A 19,086-nucleotide genomic window follows, 5' to 3' on the forward strand; every position below is an offset into this window, starting at 1 on the left:
AAAAACCTTTCTAATCAGAATATTAAAGCATGACTGACAGGCTGACAGACCAAGTACGTTATTATCATTGGATACTCTTTAAAAGGCATATTTTCATAACAAAATCAGCGGTAGTAGAAGCCGAGAAAATATATTACGAAAGTACGGACGGACGAACCGACCCTAATTATAGAAAAGCTTCGCTTTCAAAAAATAAAACTATTTAGAATAATAAATATATTTGTTAATTATTGTTAATTATTGAAAAAATTAATAAAATTGAGGTAAATTAACGAATATTTAAAAAATAAAAAACAGTTTTTCGTTTATTAAAACCGGCAACCGCGATTTTAATTTCATCATTTACCTGCTTCCTTACGACCGGTGGCTTATTGCGCCATAGAACATGAAACCGGTTTGTGAACAAATATTTCGACATCAAGTTGTAACTTGCAAGTGGTGACGTAATTTTTCACGCGTTTCGCTTCAGTCTATCAAGACCTTTCTATGCGAAAGGAGCTCAGTGAATTTTTTGCGCGTTTAGTGATTTTGCTTATAATTTCATTATTATATCCAAAAGTTATATAAGTGAAGGGTAGAGAAAAATTAAATTGATATTTTTTGTAGCGCAGCTACTATATAATTTACTTCCGTTTTTTTATTGCTATGGGAAAAATTCCTTTAATCGGATTATTTTTATTATAAAAAAACATTTTCGGCGTTATCCTCTTAGAAATTTTTTTTCAATTTTGTCCCCCCCGACTACCGCCGAACAACTATTTTAGGTTAGGTTAGGTTTTAGTCTAGGGAGCCGAGCGCTGCGGCCAGAGTTCATAGTTCGCTGTCGGGGGGGAAGGGGTTACTCAAATTTTCAATATTGAAAAAAAAATTTTAAGAGGATAATATCACATTTTCTTTAATTTTTTTGGGCCAAAGCTACTTCTTAATTGGAAATGTCCTTGTGTCAGCTACGTAAAGGGGGGAATCCTTGATTTTCTCGACTGTTATATAAGATAGACTGCTGATGTTTGGGTCTTACCATCCTTGGTCCGTCGTTCTGTACTTTTTTACATTAATTTTTACATAGGACATATTTACCTTTTTGTGTTTATGAAGTTTTTTTTTACTAGCGGTTGTGCCCCAAGCTTAGGCGCTCTGTATTCATTAATTGGGAGCAGAAAAATAGCCTTAGACCATCCAAGGGCTGAAAACTAACAAAATGTATAGGTTTAAGCCCATAAAGCCTTCAATTAAGAACTCAATTATTTCAGTATTGTATTAATCTTAAGCTTTATTATTTTCATTCATCACATATTCTCTCTTTTTTATGACCTCTTAAAATCATTCTGTCTGTTTTTCGCTTCGTTACTTATGAATGTTTTCATCCTTGTTTTTATGTAGGTTATAATTTAATTTCTTGTATATGTTAATGCTTATACCATGTTGTTAATTTGTATTTTTGTAAGTAAACTTTTGATTTCTGAGTTTTATTTTAATTAACGATAAGAGCTATCCGAAAAGTACAGACGGACGGACTGACCTTGAATGTAGAAATGCTTAGCTTTCTAAAAAAATACTTTTGTTTTTGTAATTTCTTGGAAATTTAATCTATTTATCTATCTATAATTTGTCATAATAGTTACCACACGTCTTAACTGAACGTCTAACAAGGATGATAGCATCCTAAATGGCCTAGGCGCAGAGCAAGAAATAATAATTTATCAATCAGTGTTTATAAAATACTCAATATGACATATTATTGTCGAATAACCTACTATATATTAAAGCCATTTTTAAATCGTTTATAATAAAAGGCACTACCTTGAACGTCGTTGAAGTGTTTTATTTTTTTTGGAGGTAAAAATCTCAATACTTGAGGTGGGGAGTTGGATTAAATAGCGATATCTTTACATGATTTTTATATAAAAAAAAAATATCACTCTCTTTGTTTAATCCACGTTATACGCACTTTTTTACAATAAAAGAATTGAAAGACGAAGCCCAATCTGTACCACTTTTGCACCACTTTTGATTCCTTTGACGTCATATTCACCGTCTTTTTTTTAGAGATTTTCTTTCCCACTTCTCCTCTCATCTCCCTCATTTTATGACGTCACAGGAATTAAAAGTGGTACAGATTGGGCTTCGTCGAATTGAAATATAGAGTAGCCTCGCTTCTTCGAGGGAGATATTTTGGTGCATAAATTCCCCTTAAAAAGGGATAAAAGTTGCTTTATTATGTAATCACTGCATCAGTTAGCCATCAATTTCACGTGTTATTTTATATGGCAGATAAATTGATGTACATCCCGATGATTATACACAAAATTACCCCTTCTGTAGATTAGAATTAGTGTTTGAAACGCCCGCACACTCAGCTTAATTAACCAACAAATGGAAATTTACAAAAGTCCCTAAAGTTGTAACATTATAAGAAGAAGAAAACATCATAGGCGTCCAAGGGGGGGGGGGAGGTAATGGGCCATTTGGCACCCCCAAAATTTTTTGAACAATACCCCCCCCAAAAAAAATTACCCCTACCTTGGGGGTGCCGTAGGCACCCCCAACGATTTTACTAAAAATTTTTTTTTTGGGGGGGAGGGAGTAATCCCCGCCCCCCCCCCCTAAACCATCCCGGGGATCTATGATGTAATTGTAAAGCACTGAAGATTCCATAAAATAGATACCTAACTAAATTAAATATTTCATTAAATAATGAAAAAGAATTTCTATAGGCGATTTCTTTTGGGAGGATGTCAGGGTGTCTCAAAACTAGTTATAAAACTTACCAGGACCTATAAGACGATTCACTTTAAAGTATAATCATATTGGTTCATTGGTTAGTGATTTAATTATTGTATTTTTATGTTCTAAAGAATGAGATACTACTATATATTTGAATAGTAGTGGCGCCCTTAGCATCTAAGAACTCGTGTTTTCTAAAGGGTAAAAAGGGAGGAGAAAAATAGCCTAAAACCACTCAAAGGATTGACCTATAATAGTGTGGAACCATCATGGGATCTATGTGAAGCTTTCCTAAAAAGGAGAACTCAGTATTAAAAGTAATGAAATCTGAAGCTATAGTCAAATAAACCTTACTTACTACTTTATGTTATAGGATAGTACTTATTAACTTAATAGATTAGGTAGGTGCTTTTTTTACATAATTAAATTACCCCCCCCAAAAATTTTACCCCCGGGGTAAATTAGTTTGGGGGGGGTAATTACCCCCCCCAACAGATTTGGGGGGAGTATTTACCCCCCCCCAACAGACTTTAGGGGGGGTAATTACTAATCAACCCCCCCAATCAAATTTTACCCCCGGGGTAAAAATTTTGGGGGGGTAAAAAAAAATTTCGGCGCGCTTCGCGCGCCATTTTACCCCCCCCAAACACGAATTACCCCGGGGGTAAAATTTTTGGGGGGGGGTAATTTAATTATGTAAAAAAAGCACCTACCTAATCTATTAAGTTAATAAGTACTATCCTATAACATAAAGTAGTAAGTAAGGTTTATTTGACTATAGCTTCAGATTTCATTACTTTTAATACTGAGTTCTCCTTTTTAGGAAAGCTTCACATAGATCCCATGATGGTTCCACACTATTATAGGTCAATCCTTTGAGTGGTTTTAGGCTATTTTTCTCCTCCCTTTTTACCCTTTAGAAAACACGAGTTCTTAGATGCTAAGGGCGCCACTACTATTCAAATATATAGTAGTATCTCATTCTTTAGAACATAAAAATACAATAATTAAATCACTAACCAATGAACCAATATGATTATACTTTAAAGTGAATCGTCTTATAGGTCCTGGTAAGTTTTATAACTAGTTTTGAGACACCCTGACATCCTCCCAAAAGAAATCGCCTATAGAAATTCTTTTTCATTATTTAATGAAATATTTAATTTAGTTAGGTATCTATTTTATGGAATCTTCAGTGCTTTACAATTACATCATAGATCCCCGGGATGGTTTAGGGGGGGGCGGGGATTACTCCCTCCCCCCCCAAAAAAAAATTTTTAGTAAAATCGTTGGGGGTGCCTACGGCACCCCCAAGGTAGGGGTAATTTTTTTTGGGGGGGTTATTGTTCAAAAAATTTTGGGGGTGCCAAATGGCCCATTACCTCCCCCCCCCCCCTTGGACGCCTATGATGTTTTCTTCTTCTTATAATGTTACAACTTTAGGGACTTTTGTAAATTTCCATTTGTTGGTTAATTAAGCTGAGTGTGCGGGCGTTTCAAACACTAATTCTAATCTACAGAAGGGGTAATTTTGTGTATAATCATCGGGATGTACATCAATTTATCTGCCATATAAAATAACACGTGAAATTGATGGCTAACTGATGCAGTGATTACATAATAAAGCAACTTTTATCCCTTTTTAAGGGGAATTTATGCACCAAAATATCTCCCTCGAAGAAGCGAGGCTACTCTATATTTCAATTCGACGAAGCCCAATCTGTACCACTTTTACACCACTTTTAATTCCTGTGACGTCATAAAATGTGGGAGATGAGAGGAGAAGTGTGAAAGAAAATCCCTAAAAAAGAGACGGAGAATATGACGTCAAAGGAATCAAAAGTGGTGCAAAAGTGGTACAGATTGGGCTTCGTCTTTCAATTCTTTTATTGTAAAAAAGTGCATATAACGTGGATTAAACAAAGAGAGTGATACATGGTGCCATTATTTTTAGTAGCGAAGCTAATCTATAATTTAATTTGTCTGTCCGTCCGTCAGTCCGTAACGCTATGGGGTAAATGAGATTTACTCGGCTCCTATAAAAGATAGAAAGCTGAAATTTTTTGACAACATTCCCATTATTAAGGAGCACAATTAAGTATAAAACAACGATGGCGGTAGGACAGCTTTTTAGCAGGTTTTAGGCTATTTTTGTATTTTTCACATTTTTCTCAATATCTTCTGTGTTTATGGTGCGATTTTCAAAATTTTTTCAGTTATAGATATCTAAATTAAATTTCCAGTCCTTTAAAGAAACCAACTATGACGGTCAGATTGCCTTTAAGCAGGTTTTGGGCTATTTTTGTATTTTTCACATTTTTCTCCATATCTTTGGTTTTTATGGTCCGATTTCCAATTTTTTTTTAGTTAAAGATATCAAAATTAAACTTCCTGTCCTTTAAAGAAAACAACTATGACGGTCAGACTATCTTTCAGCAGGTTTTAGGCTATTTTTAAATTTTTCCATATCTTTGATGTATATAGTCCAATTTTCAAAATTTTTTTAAAGTTAAGGATTTAAAAATTAAATTTCCTGTCGTTTTAAGAAAACAAGCATGGCGGTCAGACTGCCTTTTAGCAGGTTTTTGCTATTTTTATATGTTTTACATATTTCCTCATATCTTTGGTGTTTTTGGTTCAATTTTAAAACTTTTTTGGGATATCAGTATCAAAATAATTTTTTTGCCATTGTTATGAGCATCTTTTATGTTATTTACTTTGATTGTCATCATTATACAAAATAAAACAGGGTTTCATGTTCATTTTCTCCAATAAATCAATTATTAAATGCACTTTAAATCTACTAGTACGTATTAACATCCATGATTTTATTTTTTGTGCTTCGCTACTTATGGATGTTGTCATCCTTGTTTTTTTTTATAAAAATTATGTAAAGATATCGCTATTTAATCCAATTCCCACCTCAAGTATTGAGATTTTTACCTCCAAAAAAATAAAACACTTCAACGACGTTCAAGGTAGTGCCTTTTAGTATAAACGATTTAAAAATTGCTTTAATATATAGTGGGTTATTCGACAATAGTATGTCATATTGAGTATTTTATAAACACTAATTGATAAATTATTATTTCTTGCTGCGCCTAGGCCATTTAGGATGCTATCATCCTTGTTAGACGTTCAGTTAAGACGTGTGGTAACTATTATGACAAATTATAGATAGATAAATAGATTTCCAAGAAATTACAAAAAAAGTATTTTATTTAGAAAGCTAAGCATTTCTACATTCAAGGTCAGTCCGTCCGTCCGTACTTTTCGGATAGCTCTTATCGTTAATTAAAATAAAACTGAGAAATCAAAAGTTTACTGGCAAAAATACAAATTAACAACATGGTATATAAGCATTAACATATCTATAAAAAATAAATTATAAACTACATATAAACAAGGATGAAAACATTTATAAGTAACGAAGCGAAAAACAGACAGAATGAGTTTAAGAGGTCATAAAAAAGAGAGAATATGTGATGAATGAAAATAATAAAGCTTAAGATTAATAAAATACTAAAATAATTAAGTTCTTAATTTAAAGGAAGCATTACAAAGGTCCCTTTATGGGTTTAGACCTACATTTTGTTAGTTAGACTTTAGGGGGGGTAATTACTAATCACCCCCCCCAATCAAATTTTACCCCCGGGGTAAAAATTTTGGGGGGGTAAAAAAAAATTTCGGCGCGCTTCGCGCGCCATTTTACCCCCCCCAATCACGAATTACCCCCCCCCCCTAAAATTTTTTACCCCCCCCCAAAAAAAAAGCTTGGACGCCCCTGGAAAACATTATTATAAAACTTTGGGGACTAGTGTATTAAACAGCCCCCTCTCTCTATGTGATATCAAACCATATAAATATCAAGAAAATAAATAAAAAATGAGGAATTTTCTTACGAAATTTAGAATATGCTTGATTTTTTTCTCTTCGTGAATTATCGTGTTTTATTATAAAACTAGCTGCCAGTGGCGTGCGAAGCACTTTGTCTAGGGGGGGGCATTTTGAAGATTTTGTAAAATTTTGCCCCCCCCCCTAAATCAAAGTGCCCCGGGGGGGCACTTTCCTTTAGGGGGGGGCATTTTGATTATATATACTAATTTTAAATAAGGGCGTTTTAAGGGGTGGGATTATTTGATTATGGGCCTCCTAGTCCTTATCCCTTCTTCCCCATCCCTATTTCTCATTTATATCCCCCACCTCTTCCCCCCCCCCATCTCTTCTCCCCCATCCCTTCTCCCCACCCTGCAATGACCGAAGGGAAGGGAGCTAGAAAGCATCTTCGAAAAAATAGTACAGAAGATAAATTAACCTTTCCCCCCCCCCCCCCCACCACAAAACATTTTTAATGGGTGAAGGGGATGTTATAAAATCTCAGCAGGAAGGATGAATAACCCCATTAAAAAAAATTGGGGGGGGGGGAGATAAAAACACTCATTTTGGAAATAATTTACCAAAAATTAACCTAATATGAAAAAATTATATTAAATATTTCTTTATTGTTTGACAACAAGGATGACAACATCTTTAAGTAGCAAAGCACAAAAAATCATTAATAAGAATACAGACAAGTAGATTTAAAGAGCATCTGTTGAAATAAATATATATTTTAGGTAGAAAAAGTCACAAATCCTTTTTCCTGTATGTTGTGTGATGACAGTCAAAGTAAATTACATACTGGATGCTCGAAACACAAAAAAATTTATCGTACCATAAAAACCAAAGATATAATGAACTGTGTAAAAAATAAAAAAAAATTACTTGTCCTTTCATTGTGATAAAAAGCAGAAACCATTTGGAAGGGCGCGAAGCGCAAATTTTTTTCTTCAAATATGCAGGGAGGGAGGGGTTTTTGGGCTATTTATTACACTAGTTCCCAATATTTCATAGCAGAAACCATTTGGAAGGGCGCTAAGCGCAAATTTTTTTCTTCAAATATGCAGGGAGGGAGGGGTTTTTGGGCTATTTATTACACTAGTCCCCAATATTTCATAGCAGAAACCATTTGGAAGGGCGTGAAGCACAAATTTTTTTCTTCAAATATGCAGGGAGGGAGGGGTTTTTGGGCTATTTATTACACTAGTCCCCAATATTTCATAGCAGAAACCATTTGGGGACTTTAATGGAATTTTGATTGGTTGGTTAATTAAGTCGAGTTTCCATACATTTCATCCACTAATTGTAATCTATATATGGGGTAATTTTGTGTATCATCATTGGGGATGTACAAAATTTCTTTAATAAAAAGTTTATATTATACAAAATAAAATACTTCCTATAACCTGGTTTGTTATGTTCAGTGAAAAAAGATTATAACCTAATTTCTACACTAATTAAAAAATTTGGTAAGGTTAAATGAATAGTAACTCTCTGTTTGGCGCGAAGCGCCAAAATTTTTTTTTGGAGTATTTCTTGATCTTTTTTTTTGGAAACTGGGATAGTTTTGCTTTTTGAAGGGTAGGGGGCAAAAAGGGGCATTTTTGTTGACCAGGGGGGGGCAAAATGGGGCATTTTTTAACATTTAGGGGGGGGCAGGGGGGGCGGTTGCCAGGGGGGGGGCAGGGGGGGGCGTTTTGGTCGCTAGGGGGGGGCGATTGCCCCAAATGCCCCCTTCGGTTCGCACGCCACTGCTAGCTGCTGCTTTTTGATTCGATAGGGTTAATAAAGGATAAAAAGAAAAATATCATAAAACCCTCCCATGACTTAAATATAAATATTAAAATAGCTTTAAATCATCCCATTACCTAGGAAAAGCTTATCTGTAAAGGAGAACCATTTCGGTTCAGTGAGATCCTTCGGTACAAGAGACATGCAGAGATTTAGTTACTTTATTGTAAGAATTAGAAAAAAGTAAGTTGTGTTTCTACATATAGTTTTATTTATTAGTCATACTTCCCTTTTATGCAGGATTTAGGAATTGGTCAATTATATACTCCCCCCACCCCTATTAATTGTCTTCAAATAATGTGTGTAGTTGCAAAAGATGGGTTGTAAGTAAATCAATGAAAATGGTGTTGATATTGTTAAATCATTTGAAATGGAGTAGATAGATGTGACCTTTTCTTCATTTTTATTGGTTGATTTTAAAATTTAAAGCATTTAAGCATACAGACATAGAACAATAGACGATGAATTGATCTCTAATTATTATAAAAAGCTAAAAGTCCTATCCTTATCTCTCTCTCATTTTCTCTCTCTCACACTCTCTCTCTCTCTCTCTCCGGAAATTCTTTAAACCAATTATAAAAAGTGTTCTGTGTTTTGAGTTATTTCCTTTTCATACTTTCTTTTGGTTCTGACATACCCCTTTATGGTTGACCTAATATATATACTAGGGTTGGCAATCCGGATCCGGTATTCGGTTCCGGAATCCGCCCATTTTTTGGCCAATTTTGGAATCCGAATCCGGATCCGGATCGGTTTTTAAATAGCGGATTCCGGATTCTTATTTGGTAGGCTAAAATTAGCGTCTTGAGTTTTTTCTTTCAACTCTTTCAACTTTGAAGGCAAAGATTTTCATCATTATAGAGAACACCAAGAACATTGATTTTTAGGACATATGTAGCACTTAATTTAAAAAAAAAATTAAAAATCCTTTTAAAATATTGCTAGAATCCGAATCCGGAATCCGCCAAAAATAAGAATCCAGAATCTGCAAGGAATCCGCCACTTTTTTTGACGGATTCTTTAAGAATCCGGAATCCGAATCCGGCCCAAAAATTGGACGGATTGCCATCACTAATATATACACTAGTGGCTGCACCTCTAACATCTAGGGGCTATATGGGATATGTAAGGGCTTAAAAATAGCCTGAAACAATACCCAGACCTATTTATAGCAATGAAATAGCCTAAAACCATCCCATGACCTTTAAAAAGCTTCACTGTAAAAGAGAACCATATCGGTTCAACCATAAAAAAAACTTACTACTTTATATGATAGAACAAGATCTTTAGACAAAAATATTATTACTTTTTTATTCAATTAAAAGATTAAAACTAGTTTTTTAGCCCCGAGGTGCCGAAAGCACCGGCTAAAAAAACTGGTTTTAATCTTTTGATTGTACATTTTTATATTCATAGAAAGCTGGATATAATACGATGCTAGACATAGTTTTTTCGTATGGATGAGACCCGGTTCCTATCCACCGTATTCGAATAAATACAAGAAAATTATAGAAGCCTCGCTGAATTTCTGATAAAGGCTACAAAAGACATAATTTTGTGCAGTAGCATTTATGGTAAGACTAATTTATCCTTCATTGTCTTATCCATCCCACGAATCATGAATACCTTTGTTTAATAATTCCGTATTATAGGACAGATGACTCATTTTGACCAAGAAATATGATTACCTCATATTAAATCAAAAAGGTTTTTTATGAAACAACCAAAAATTACTTTTAGATAATTTTGGTCAAGTTAAAAAGTGCTTTAAAAAAATATAATTTGAGATCAAGAAATTTTAATAGAATATTCTATAATCTTGAATTTATTATTATAGCCTTATACTATCGCCTACGTCCCTAGAGGCCTCTAGGAGCACATCAAATGTTTTCTTTTCAATCTTTGTTAAGATCAGCTGTTTACCAAAAAATATTCGTTAGTCAGCACTAGTTATATTTTTGAATTTATGACGACTTCTCTTGGAAAAGCGGTGGTACCTTCCCCCAAAATAGCTATAAACCATCCCAGGACCTTTAACTAGCATGCTACACTTAAAAAGGAGAACCATATCGGTTCAGCAGTGTGTTACAAACATATACACAGAAATCCTTTTACTTTATTATGAGGATTATTAAACCAATCGCTAAAATAAGTTTTTAAAGTTTTGAAAAAACACTAAAATGCACCAATATTTCTTATCTTAAAATTTCATCATATAGTTGAAATTGATATACATAATTAAATAAACAATACGTTATTTTTATTTAATACCTACATGTAGATTAATGTTAACAATACTTTTTGTTAAATTATTGGTTTATGTCACAAAATATGTCTTTAAAACAATTGTCATTGTGTCTTGATACATGCAATAATTTAAATTATACATAAGTATTTTTTTAACAAAACAAATCTTTTAGAACAATCTACATTTGAAAATTAATTGCTATTATTTTAATTTCTTTAGTAGTGAAGCTAATCTATAATCTACTTTTTAAGTCCAACAGTCCCCAAATCTCCTGGGGAATTGTGATTTTCTCGGTTGCTATTTAAGACAGACAGGTGACTTCTTTTTGTGAATATATTAAGTACCAAAAAGAACATCCAGTATACAACTTTATTGGTCCGTTTGTCTGTCGGTTAATCTACAGGAGACTTATAGATATTGATATTTAAAGGTTCATCCAAAACATGCAACATCTGCTTTAAAACTTTGAACTTTGTTCAACCATGCGACACAACCCAATCTTTCCCGATTTTGTATAATTTTTGATGGAACACGACTCCAGTGACGTCATATTTTTCTTTCCCGAAAAAGGGAAATGGGGAAGAAAAAAAGAGATGGGAGAAAAGGGGGTTTTCCCCATCTCTTGAAGAGATTTTCTTCCCCCCTTCCCTTCTTCGGGAAAGAAAAATATGACGTCACTGGAGTCGTGTTCCATCAAAAATTATACAAAATCGGGAAAGATTGGGTTGTGTCAACCATGCTACTTTTGTGCTTCTCTAATTATGGATATATTATTATTCATCCTTGTTTTTGTTTTCAGAAATAAAAAAAGAGAAAAAAAATGGAATGTTATTCTGGGACACTATACGTCCCAATTGTAGAGAACGCCATAGAAAACCTACCGACAGTCAGATGTGTGCTACACTGCTATGCTACAAATATACATTCAACTGATAATAAGGTTGTTAGATAGAAAGGATGGATAGATTAAAACTCATTGATAGATAGATATCTTTTTAGCTTATTTATTACCAATCACTTCCATCTATTATTTTTTTTTTTTTTGGGGGGGGGGGGGTAAAAACCCACATTTAGGGTGTGTTATGTAAAAAAAATACCTGGTATTGAACCATGGGCAAAGCGAGAAAAAAATCGGTGGTTTAAGAATAAAATTTTGGAGATTCTATAGCATGAGAGGGACAATTAAATGTTGAAGCCCCTAATTGTATTCTTTCTATCCATCCATCTGTTTTTATCTATCTATCTATTATAGGAGCCAGAGCTGTATCAGTTTGAATTTTTCTTAGCCCTTAATCAAATATTATCTATCAATCAATCTATCCATTAATCTATTCTTAAACATTTCTATCAAATATTAATCTACTATAGGGTCAAAGCTGTATCAATTTGAATGTTTTTATCCCTAATCTTTTTTTCTATCCATCTATCCATCCACCCAGTCTTTCTATCCATTCGTCTGTCAATTAATTTATACTAAAATATTTCTTTAATATATGATAAATGTTTGAATCCCCCAATCTAATTATATCTATCTATCCATTAATCTATTCTTGTCTATCTATTATAGGAGCCAGAGCTGTATCAATTTGGATGTTTTGACGAGGCACAGTCAGATTATTCTATCAAATACTTTGGTGATAATGTAAGTTTAAAGTTGCACAACTACTCTATCATTTGTTCTTGTCAGTATGAATCTTAAGAGATAAGACAATGGTCGATAAACATCCCCAACGATGGAATATAAAACTACTGATTGTTTTATGCCATCCAATAAAAAAAGTACCCAAAGTTTTTAAGCCAACAAATAATCAGCAGCTTTAGGGTAAAGCAGGGCGAACTCGGTCTTTTTTCGGTTTTTTGAACCTGCAAATTGTAAAAATTATTTTTTTTAAATGGGACCAAGACCAGTAGAAAGATCTCGGAAAAGTCGATCAGGTCCTAAAGGGACGTAAACCTAGGACATTGGGAAGTTTGTCAAAATTGATCTCTAAAACGGCACCGACTTCGCCCCGCCTTGAGGCGAAGTCGGTAGGGCATTTTCAAGCTTCAAAAAATCGATGACGTATTGATTTTATTACAGCATGCCCAAAAAATAAAAGTTGCTAAATGTAATAAAGAGTATGCACAAAAAATTTTATTAAGATAGGTCAATTTTTTCTACCAAAAAAAATAATTTTTCCGAAGTACGCGAAATTTGACTTTTTTTCGAAAATTTTTTTGATAAAAAATATAAAAATACTACTAGAAAAAATAACTTTTTATGACTCTAAAGGCCTTATCCTTAAAATTCAGGCAATTTTGAATAGATTTGGCCAAAAAAAAATTAGTTCTATTTCCTAAAAAAATCAAGTTGAAAAAAAGAGAAAAGTTTGGCAAAATCTGTGGTCGATTTTCCAGCTTCAAAAAACCTATGACATAGTGATTTAATTACAGCATGCCCTAAAGGTTAAAGTTGTTAAATGTAATAAAGAGCATACACAAAAAAAATTATGAAGATCGGACAATTTTTTCTACAAAAAAAAAAAAATTTTCTAAGTACGAGAAATTTGACTTTTTTTCTCGAAAATTTCACTTTTTTATATAAAATTGAAAAAGTTAGTATAAAAAGTGAAAAAACCGAATTCGCCCCGCTTCACTTTTAGTCGATTTAAGAAAAACCTATACAAGCTTTTTTAAAGTTTTAAACGGAAATGGATAGCCTATTAGATTCTTAATAAGTCCCCTGAAGACGTCTAAGCTCTAGCTCTTACTAGTTTTTGTCCAACTTACCGTTTTTCCGACCGAAGCAAAAAAATCGAAAAAAAAAATTTTTGTCGTCCGACTTTAAGACCCAATAAGTACCCTAAAAATTCATCTCACAAAAATTTCATTTTATACTTGTAGGCAATTTAATAAGGAACAAATTTGATTTTATGTTTTTTTTCTGTCAGTCGATTAGAACATGGAGAAAAATGTCATTTAATGAAGGTGGTCAAAAAAATACCGACTTCACCTCAAAACCGAGATCGCCCCGCTTTACCCTACGTCTTTGCTTATATTTTTCAAAAAGAACACATGTTAAAATTTACTCATAAGTTACACATAAAGCAATTGATATTTTACAGAAAACATTTTTCCTTATCATCCAAGGAATCATAACTAAAAGGAACCTACAGACACTCTGTTAATGATTATAGAGTTGCTGCGCTTTCTAGAAATACCGCAAAAATGTCTCCAAAAAAATCAGAGTGCAAAATTTGAAATCAATATGACGGTTTTAACTTGCTGAAATTACCACTAAGAGCTATTTGTAACGAACGAACCGACTCTAAATATAGAATTTTTAAGGTATATTTTGTAAATGTAATGTTTAAAACAATGGTTTTAGCAACTTAGATAGACAAACGAACGAACACACGACCTTATTATATAGAAGTCGCGCTTAATTAGATTTAAAGAAAAAAAAATATTTTAAAATGTTTTTCATTTAACATGAAACACATATTATATGGCGCCTGAAAAAAGTCAATTTAATAATTTTTACAAATCATTTTTAAAAAAATTTAAATTGATCAATCTATCTATCTATATGTAACAATTATCCATTTATGTATCTACCTATCATACTATCTTAACTATCTATCTATCTAGATACTCCAAGATCCTGGCAAAACCACCTATATATGTACAGCTACTCTATGTAACAATTATCCATCTATGTATCTAACGTATCATACTATCATACTAACTATCTATTTATCTAGATACTCCAAGACCCTGGCCAAACCACCCATATATGCACAGCTACTCTATGTAACAATTATCCATCTGTGTACCTACCTATCATACATCTTAACTATATATCTATCTAGATACTTCAAGACCCAGGCCAAACCACCCATATATGCACAGCTACTCTATGTAACAATTATCCATTTATGTATCTACCTATCATACTATCATACTAACTATCTATTTATCTAGATACTCCAAGACCCAGGCCAAACCACCCATATATGCACAGCTACTCTATGTAACAGTTATCTATCTATGTATCTACCTATCATACTAACTATCTATCTATCTAGATACTCCAAGACCCAGGCCAAACCACCCATATATGCACAGCTACTCTATGTAACAATTAACCATTTATGTATCTACCTATCATACTAACTATCTATTTATCTAGATACTCCAAGACCCCGGCCAAACCATCCATATATATGCACAGCTACTCTATATAACAATTATCCATCTATGTATATACCTATCATACTATCTATCTATCAATATACTCTAAGACCCAGGCCAAACCACCCATATATGCACAGCTACTCTATGTAACAATTATCCATCTATGTATCTAACTATCTATCTATCTAGATACTCCAAGATCCTGGCCAAACCACCCATATATGCACAGCTACTCTATGTAACAATTATCCATCTATGTATCTAACTATCTATCTATCTAGATACTCCAAGATCCTGGCCAAACCACCCATATATGCACAGCTACTCTATGTAACAATTATCCATCTATGTATCTACCTATCATACTGTCTATCTTTTAGATACTCCAAGACCCAGGCCAAACCACCCATATATGCACAGCTACTCTATGTAACAGTTATTTTCCAGAACCAAAGACAAGCTCCCCAGGAAAGGATTAATTCATAATCGTATATCAAAGTCTATTTGCAAAAAAACAGTTATATATCGCATTGTATCATAAACAGCTTTCCGTGGATATAAAAATGTACAAATAGAAGATTAAAACCAGTGTTGTCAGCCCCGAGATGAGTAAGTCAGGGAATGATAAAACTGGTTTTTATTATGCTTGTACATTTTTATATTGGTAGAAAACTGGATATGATACAATACAGTACATGATTTTTCAGTATGGCATAGAACCGGTTTTAATCTAGCGGATTTTTATCGTTTTCGAAACATTACATACAAAACTAACAAAATACATATGTAGTGTAACAAAAAAAATTAGTCAAAGTGAAGAAAAAAAAGATTTTGCAGGCGAGTAATTTTTTTCAAGGGATGTCTCTTGGTAAGGTGGAGGACCTTTTCACATAGATAATGGAGAGCTCTATAGGTCCAGCAGTTACTGATATATTTCATTAGACACAAACACTTTGACAGACAGACAAACAAACATGTAAAAATTATGAATAAATCTTTTAGAAGGAACAGTATGGCATTTTATCCTACTACTTGTCATGGTTCTAGCTGTTATTTCTTGCTTATGTGTTGCTAGTTGTCTGACTGTTAAATACAGGTATGTCATACAGAGAGAGGCTGTTTATTACACTAGTCCCCAAAGTTTATAATAATGTTTTCTTATTCGTTGGCTCAACAACTTTGAGACTTTTATTGAATTTTGATTGGTTGATTCATTAAGCTAAGTGTTTGAACGTTTCAACCACTAATTTTAATCTACATTAGAACATAAGTAGTAATTTTTTTTTAATTTATCGTCCATTGTCTTATACCTTAGATCCTTGGATAAGTTAACTTTTAGGATTATCCAGTTGAACCTGGGTGTATTGTTCTGACATATGTACAATTATAACATATTTATTAATAATCAATATGTTTTTTATAGGTTATACTAAAGGGAGGGTTAGGGGGCTATATAAGCAATTTTTCGTATATTTTTTATCCATCCACCATGGTGGCCACGTGAGCCATTTAAATCCAGATTTATTTTCGAAGTTATTTTAAAACTAATGCACGAATTTTTGTTAAAACAATTAATCTAATCTGGCAAAAGCGAAAAATAAATGCACATTTAAAATTTCAAGACAACGGTCATGCGATTAAAGGGGTTTGGTTTTATGCAATAGTTTGGACTTTATTGCCTTAAAACCTACTGTAAAGGTCTGGAAAAAGTTGTTATCAACCATCCCTAGATGTTATTAGGTATATGTCCTTTAATTAAATAAAATTATTCTAGAAACAAGAAGAAAAAAAGCAGACAAAATATTGGCGACATTGAAAACAACAATATAGAGTCCTTCGAGCTTAGGGCGCCCCCGGTCCCCGTGAGGACTTCCAGTGCCCCCGCGCGGTTACGGGAGACCTCCTCCACCATCAATATGACTGAGTTGTCCTTGCAGGTGAGAACAACATTGTAGTGAATTGTCTGTGTTAATATTTCCGACGCTATTTGCTATTATTCAAAGACCCAATTGAAAGTCGGTACAGAGTTCACGGGGTGGGGAAATAATCCCTTCTCTTTTTTGTTTTACTTTAAAATAGCGCTGCTACTCTAGAATGTCTTTCTATCCTGATTTACAAATGTCAGTAAATAAAAAGTGACCTCAACTAAGAAAAAAAGACACCACTATGGCGTAACACATACCAGGGTTCGAATCTAATTGTGTCATGACTAAAGATGTTAAACGAAGTACATACTTCTGCTAGTCATATGCCAGACATCAGCCGTTGCAGGATGAGGGAATGCCCTGACCCAAAACGGCTTAATTCGTTTTCATGCACAGTTGAGACTTCTGTAATAATTTTTTGTTAACCTCTAGACTTTTGAAGGAACCAAAAATATCTCCAATGTCATTGGAAATATAACAGAACAAAAATTCAAATGTGATATATATGTTACAAAATGGACAATAGATTTAGAAGCTTGTTCAAATGACGTTTATAAAATAAGTATAATTGTTAAGGTTGATGGGCCTATTGAGTTTGCTGAGGTGCAAGTGGATGGACACGAAGGGGATGGAAGGGTTAAAAGTCCAAGGAACTCGATTGATTCAGGTACAAATAAATAAATGGATAGATTTTATAGACAAACAGATCTATAGTATAGATATGTATACAGATAACTACCCACCCGCTTTTCCAATGACCGTTTTCGTCTGCTGGCAAATTATTTTTTATTACTTTGCTGTGTTAATATTCCCGACACCATTTGATGATTTTCAAAGACCCAAATTGAGAGTCGGCACAAGGTCATTGGAATAGGGAAATAGAGTTATTTAACCTTTCCTTCCCCCCCCCCCCCCCTAGTGTTTTAATCTAATGATAGGCAGAGGGAAAAAAATATATGGTACAAATACAAATTATGTTATTTTAGGACATTTTAGCCAAGGCGAGCAAGAACGGGCAACTTTTTCAATCGACGCATCAGCTGACTTTCCACCCTCAATTTGTACTCCATTTTCCTATGACTCAGCTGTTTTCCCGTCCAGATTAGCTGATTGCAGCTTCCAAAGCCAACAACAACTGTCAGTTGGCACATTTTCAAATGAGATTTATGATGACAGAGTTTGGTGTGAGTTTAGAAAGGGAGAGGGGTTTTGCCCCATCAACAATGACCCTTATATTAGCGCAGCCACCACTGTTTGATATGTATTTTTTTAAATCACGTTTTTGAAAAACATTTGTTATATATTTGATATATTTTTTTCTAGTCTTAATATACATATATAGAGTATAAATGATGTATTTATTTGTAATACGCATTTAACATAGTTTAAGTTACTTTTAGTGCCTTTAAATCTTGCCTTAAAAAGTTTTTTTGTAAATTTTACATGATTCTGTTATAACTATTGTAAAATATTTTACCTAAAAAATTTTTTAATAAAATTAAATCATTCCTTTTGTGATTAAAGTAACAATTGCTTCCTGGTGAAAAATAATTGTAAAAAGAGTTTTCATATCATTATAAATATATTGTAGTTTATTTTTTGCTATATTTTGTTATAGTTCATAATTTTAAACATCACCAAAGATTCTTTTAATAGAATAATCAACCTCTAGCATAATAAGTTTTGAAAAGTTATTTAATCCTCATTCTAATTAATGATCTCAAAAACAATTAAATTTGAGCTTAAATATTTCATCTAATTTTTTGCTGTAAATTTTCGGTGTTTTCAAAATAAAAGAAAATTATTATTGTACCTTATTGTAATGTATTAAATTATTAAAAGTATAAAAAAAACTATTACTTGATTTACATAATAGAAAAGTCTATATAAAATCTCCTTAATTTTGCTTTTTGCTTCCAATTTAGTTTTCTAAACCGGAAATTCCTAAAACAAAAATCGATGCATATTAAACATTAAATGTTATAAGGAAGGAAATTCCTAAAAAAAAAACCTATGACAATTTACTACGCTTTTAATATTGTAAAACTATACTTTGTTAATAATGTATTTTATGGAAATAAAATATTTTCGACAAATTTTAATTGATATAATTTTTTTTCTCGTATTCATTCGAATCCGGTGGATAGGAACCGGTTCTTATCCATACGAAAAAACTACGTCTAGCATCGTATTATATCCAGTTTTCTACGAATATAGAAATGTACAATCATAAGATTAAAACTAGTTTTTTTAGCCGGTGCCTTCGGCACCACGGGGCTAAAAAAACTAGTTTTAATCTTATAATTGTACATTCTATATCCGCGGAAAGCCGTTTATAATACG

The 19,086-nt window shown here is 33.1% G+C and overlaps 1 protein-coding gene across 1 annotated transcript in view; it reads left to right on the forward strand.

The window, feature by feature from the left end:
* The window catches only part of LOC145328420 (uncharacterized), a 383,707-nt gene extending 364,874 nt beyond the window's left edge, over positions 1 to 18,833 (forward strand). Inside the window, exons 2-8 of the mRNA XM_080172061.1 lie at positions 11,440 to 11,582; positions 12,210 to 12,284; positions 15,199 to 15,284; positions 15,819 to 15,914; positions 16,593 to 16,755; positions 17,320 to 17,410; positions 17,730 to 18,833. Coding sequence (XP_080028187.1) covers positions 11,463 to 11,582; positions 12,210 to 12,284; positions 15,199 to 15,284; positions 15,819 to 15,914; positions 16,593 to 16,755; positions 17,320 to 17,410; positions 17,730 to 18,001 — 903 coding nt within the window. The 5' untranslated portion in view covers positions 11,440 to 11,462 and the 3' untranslated portion in view covers positions 18,002 to 18,833. The remainder of the gene's footprint in view (positions 1 to 11,439; positions 11,583 to 12,209; positions 12,285 to 15,198; positions 15,285 to 15,818; positions 15,915 to 16,592; positions 16,756 to 17,319; positions 17,411 to 17,729) is intronic.
* The last annotated feature ends 253 nt before the right edge of the window (positions 18,834 to 19,086 follow it).

This window comes from Acartia tonsa, chromosome 9 (assembly GCF_053477335.1).
Source record: "Acartia tonsa isolate MP-2025a chromosome 9, ASM5347733v1, whole genome shotgun sequence".
Taxonomy (NCBI): Eukaryota; Metazoa; Arthropoda; class Copepoda; order Calanoida; family Acartiidae; genus Acartia; species Acartia tonsa.